This window comes from Cottoperca gobio, chromosome 6 (assembly GCF_900634415.1).
Source record: "Cottoperca gobio chromosome 6, fCotGob3.1, whole genome shotgun sequence".
Taxonomy (NCBI): domain Eukaryota; kingdom Metazoa; phylum Chordata; class Actinopteri; order Perciformes; family Bovichtidae; genus Cottoperca; species Cottoperca gobio.
The window spans coordinates 24,212,603-24,218,197 of NC_041360.1; the positions used below are offsets into that span (position 1 = coordinate 24,212,603).

General features: G+C 46.5%; 1 protein-coding gene across 1 annotated transcript in view; it reads right to left on the minus strand.

The window, feature by feature from the left end:
• Positions 1-1,040: 1,040 nt before the first annotated feature.
• Positions 1,041-5,595, minus strand: part of LOC115009587 (copine-8-like) — a 58,979-nt gene continuing 54,424 nt past the window's right edge. The window contains 4 exon segments of the mRNA XM_029433681.1: positions 1,041-1,838; positions 1,840-1,872; positions 3,559-3,632; positions 4,368-4,425. Of these exon segments, the coding sequence (XP_029289541.1) occupies positions 1,509-1,838; positions 1,840-1,872; positions 3,559-3,632; positions 4,368-4,425 (495 nt within the window). The 3' untranslated portion in view covers positions 1,041-1,508.

Sequence of the window (5,595 nt, forward strand, 5' to 3'; positions counted from 1 at the left end):
TCATCACATTTTGCTGAACTGTGATTGGTAGATGAAAGCATGTGACTTGACGTTTTCCCAACTGAGCCCCGCCCACTTTAAACAAGTGAAAAGAGCAAAAGATCTAAATTAAAATAAATGTTTTGTTCCTGTTTGATGGAACTGCTTCTGAAAGTCAGCATGTACAGAACGACTCCGAGAGAATGGGGCGAGTCAAGGTGGAAACAGGGAAGCCGCAGGAATCCATTGTAAGTGTGAATCTAAGATGAGAACAGGCGCTGCTTCAGGAGCTGAGAGTTTGATACGGAAATCATTGTTTCGTGAAGGAGGTGAGTGAGGTGATTATATTATAATATTGTTGGACAACATGGAGCTAGAAGCTGCTCACAGTCACTACTTTGATCTATATGTGTAGCTGCTGAAATAAAAAGCATCTTCGCATTTTGGTTTGTTGATTAACTGTGCACGTATTCACAGTGTGTCGCGAACACAAAAGTGTGAGTCACCTGATCTGGAAGCTACAGAAGTGCTATTATTCTCCACCTACAGTTTGGCGAATATTTCATGAACACTATGTGTGAAAGGTAAAGCTGTGAACTGACACTTCGTTATTTAAACAACCTTTTTCTTGGCAATACGAAACAAAGTGAGAGGTAGAGAGAAACAAAACAAAACAAAAACGCTTCTGAAGTACGATGTTGTTCCACGCCAAATAAAGAGACTGTAACACACAGTCGGGTGCGGTGACCAAATGTGTGTTTTTGACTTCTGGGCTTGGAGATCCACATTTCCAGAACCCACGGTGGACATGGTGCCTGTGAATGTTATCTGACAAAAGAATAAGGCTGGTTCAAGTCCCTGCTGCATTTGATTTGACCAGACTCCCAGGGAGCACAGCTTCCTTTTGAGTCAAGGCAGGTGGACGGAGCAGACGGTAGGAGCGTTAGATTACAGGTGGATGATTGGATCGTTCTTAATGAAACATGGCAGTGGTGATGGGGGGTTTGTGTGGGAGGGACAAAGCCCTGAGTGCAGGACAACAGTGCATGCTTCTCATAAACTAGCACATGCTCCATTTATTTAAAAAAGGAAACATACACACTCTGTATGGAGGAATGTGGCAGCAGGGCCTAAAACGTTTCTGTACAAAGTCCCAACCTTCAGTTTCTGAATCTGACATGTTTCACATTAATCGGTATAAATCTTCTCCCGGAGAAAATCCTCCACTCCAAATTTGTAAACATTTATACATCGAGAGACATGATTTCGTGAAAGATAGAAGAAGTGGAAATAGAAATGAGAAAAAGATGAACTGTGAACAAAAAAGGGCCTCGCCATTTTGGACCCTTTCAGTCCAACAGCTTCAAACGGTCCGTTTCTGTCTCGTTCACGCGTCCTGGTGGAGGTAGGTGGTATCAGACCCCCACCACGACCCTTCAAAACCCCCACCTTTGTCCACTACAGGAAAAGTCTCTTCTTCTAAAAAGTAGAAGCCTCCCGTTTGGGGTTATCCGCATCGTGCCCTCGGCTCATGGCCAAACGTTCCCGAAAGTGCAACATGAGCGAGCGAGCGAGGTTCGCTGTGTGCTCAAAAGCTTCCAGTGAAGAGTAGGAAGAAGAAGAAGCAGAGAGAGGAGAGTAGAGTAGGAGGGCCGGCGTTGGAGCGAGGCCTCTGTCTTTAGATTCGGCTTACCCGTCTGCAGAGGAGGGGGTGGACAGCCGGTGGAGGACAGGGGGTGTACGGAGGTGGCAAAGGGGCCGGGTTTGATGCCTCGGGTCCTCATGTAGGACAGGAACTGGTCCGGGATTTCGGCGAGCACTTCCTTAGCCAGGCGAGCCATGCTGAGGATGTGGTTTCCCCCGTCGGTCAATGTAGTCTCTGAAAGGAACGAACTGTGGAGAGAAGAGTAAAGGGGACAATGTGAGGAGAAGAAAGGAGAGGAAACAAGGGGAGGAGATAAGGAGAGGAAACAAGGAGAGGAGACAAGCGGAAACAAGGAGAGGAGACAAGATGAAATAAGGAGAGGAGACAAGAGGAAACAAGGAGAGGAGACAATAGGAAACAAGGAGAGGAGACAAGAGGAAATAAGGAGAGGAGACAAGAGGAAACAAGGAGAGGAGACAATAGGAAACAAGGAGAGGAGACAAGAGGAAACAAGAAGATCAGACAAGAGGAAACAAGGAGAGGAGACAAGATGAAATAAGGAGAGGAGACAAGAGGAAACAAGGAGAGGAGACAAGAGGAAACAAGGAGAGGAGACAAGAGGAAACAAGGAGAGGAGACAAGAGGAAACAAGGAGAGAGACAGAGGACAAGAGGAAACAAGGAGAGGAGACAAGAGGAAACAAGGAGAGGAGACAAGAGGAAACAAGGAGAGGAGACAAGAGGAAACAAGGAGATGAGACAAGAGGAAACAAGGAGAGGAGACAAGAGGAAACAAGGAGATGAGACAAGAGGAAACAAGGAGAGGAGACAATAGGAAACAAGGAGAGGAGACAAGAGGAAATAAGGAGAGGAGACAAGAGGAAACAAGGAGAGGAGACAAGAGGAAACAAGGAGAGGAGACAAGAGGAACAAGGAGAGGAGACAAGAGGAACATCATGGAGAGGAGACAAGAGGAAACAAGGCGAGGAGGACAAGAGGAAACAAGGCGATGAGCAAGAGGAAACAAGTAGAGGACAAGAGGAGACAAGGAGATGAGAAAAGAGGAACAAGAGAGGAGACAATAGGAAACACGAGAGGACAAGAGGAAATAAGTGAGAGGAGACAAGAGGAAATAAGGAGAGGAGGACAGATGAAACAAGCGAGAGGAGACAGAGGAAATAAGGATAGGAGACAAGAGGAAAACACGGAGAGGAGAAAATAGGAAACAAGGAGATGGAGACAAAGAGGGAAACAAGGAGATCAGACAAGAGGGGGGGGGGAAACAAGAGAGGAGAACAAGATGAAATAAGGAGAGGAGACAAGAGAAAACAAGGAGAGGAGAACCAGGAGGAGACAGGAGAGGAGACAAGAGGAAAACATGGAGAGGAGACAAGAGGAACCAAGGCGAGGAAGACAAGAGGAAACAAGGAGAGGAGACAATAGGAACAAGGAGAGGAGAGAGGAGGAAACAAGGAGGGAGAGGAGGAAACAAGGAGGGAGGGGAGGAAACAAGGAGGGAGGGGAGGAAACAAGGAGAGAGGGGAGGAAACAAGGAGGGAGAGGAGGAAACAAGGAGAGAGGGGAGGAAACAAGGAGAGGAGAGAGGAGGAAACAAGGAGAGGAGACAAGAGGAAACAAGGAGAGGAGACAAGAGGAAACAAGGAGAAAGGAAGGAGAGGAGACAAGAGAACATAGATTAAATATCCAGTAAGAGAAAGTGAAAATGAACAGCACACAGTGGATACAGTTTAGAGGAGCGAGACAGCAGGAGGAAGATAAAATAAAATGGCAGACTGAGAACAAGAGCACAGCAGAGGGTCAAGCAACATGACCTTTCCCCCATTAATCATAAATCGCACATTTCTCTGAAGACATTCTGCTGAGCGAACAGTCTCACAGCCAGTCAGCCATGTCGGCTCTGGGAATTCTCTGTACCTGAACAATGTCCCTCTCGGCATATCGTCCTTGGGAGGAAATCCTCTCCTCGTCCCCGTCCAGCTCGATCATTTCTGAGGAGGGAAGCGCATCAGTCACGCCCTGTCAGGAAACTCCAACAGCCATGTCAAAGCTACGCTGAGCAAACATGGCATGCAGTTTGTGTGTTTCTATCCGCTTGAGCCATTAGCGTGCCACTGGGTTACATTTCCTTGGAGTGTTGTTAATGCCAAACGTGGCATGAGTACACAGAATGTGCGTCTCTGAGCGTGAAGCCATCGGGCTGTGGGTTGCACACAACGGTGCACATATGGGGAAACTTGCTAGAATATGTGCAAGCAGAGCCAACGATGTGCACCACAGGGACATCATGCAACCGTGCACACACTGAATTCAAAGGCGTGACAATCGTTGAATTCCTGTTGACTTTTCAGGCTAATTGCTCATCGTGAGTGCGCTTGTTTTTTACACAGGGATGAATTGTAAACACGACGACACAGGACAAAAGGTGAGGAACCTTTAACAAAAAAAAAAAAGAACAGCACCACCTCTGGTCTGTTAAAAGAGAATTTCCACATCCACTTAACCTCAGAGTCAAAGGAGGAGGAGGAGGAGGAGGAAGAGGAGGGGGAGGAAATTAAGGGGTAGGAGAATGAAGGAGAGAAGAAAAGAAGAGCTGCACAAGGAAGCGCTGAACCATGTGGGAGGCAAGATAGGAAGTAGAATGAAGGCGAAAGATTACAGCATGCAAATAAACACACACACTCACACACACACACACACACACACGTGATATTCACCATGCTTACCGTCAAATTCCGCTGGTCCAACCCCAACTATTATAATTGACATGGGCAAAGACGCAGCCTGTAAAGGGTGGAAGGAGACAAATATGCTCATCAAAGGCGGAGAAAGAAGCAATGTTCGTTCTTTTCACCATTCGCTATCTTAAACGCTGCAGGCTGTCAGTGCAACACGCCCGCAAATGACTTAATGAAAGCTAACAGTGCATAGAATGGAAGCTCAATAGCAAAATTCAATGCCATTGTTAAGACAGACGGGGTTCATCCAAATCCACCTGCCCTCTGCAGTCGGTTTCATAAAGCCTCTCGTCCGGTCAGAGCTTTTCTAATTTCATGCATCTACAACTTTGTCTTAATCTCGAATGCTCGACAGCTTCAAAATGACTCCCATTTACATCTTCCCCTGCCCCGAGCTGCAGCTCAACAACCTTGCATCGCAATATTGTTTATTACATTTTAGCCGAGTGGGACGGCAAAGTACAGTTCGAGTGATGAATGAAGGTTCTTTCTTTTTTAGTGTTTCTTAACTTCCTGTGGTTATTAGATGGAAGCCCAAATTGCTTGAGATATGAGGAGCATGGATCCTCCGCGGGCTAGTAAATAATTACTCCCAAATCTTACTTTACAATAACATTACATCACATGGAGACATGGGGGAGGACAGGCTGTGGGATGCAGAGCAGCGAGAGCACGCTGAGGCTCCAAATATATGAAGGAAATCGTCATACACGTTAACTCTGATCACTCTAATTAGAAAGCATAGTTATTAGAGCTGAACGTAGCAGGATTTAAGGGAGGGGGGGGGGGGTGGTGCAGAGAGAGGTGAAGAGAGGTTGACCAGGCCACCCCCCCCCCCACCTTCTTTCCTCACTCCCCTCATTAGGTAAGATAGAAAGAGAGAGAGGGAAGCACTAAAAGAGAAGGAATGCTTTTCACGTTGTGTTTATGAGGATGCACATTACTGGCCTAATCACAGCTGGACCTCCAGGGGGCTCACACGTTTACAGGAAGTTAAGCTCATGATACCTGTAAACATCTACTCAACTCTGCTGTACTTAAGTGCAATTTGAGGTCCCTTTTGTGCGGCGTTATACTTCTTCTCCACTACATCTCATTTGTCAGACATCCCCATCCTGTCCAGTGAAAAGCAAGTATTTCCAGATGGGTTGTAATATATTGTTTGTGATGAACTAAAGGATGAAGTGTTCCTTTATGTGTTTTCTCCTCCTTCTTA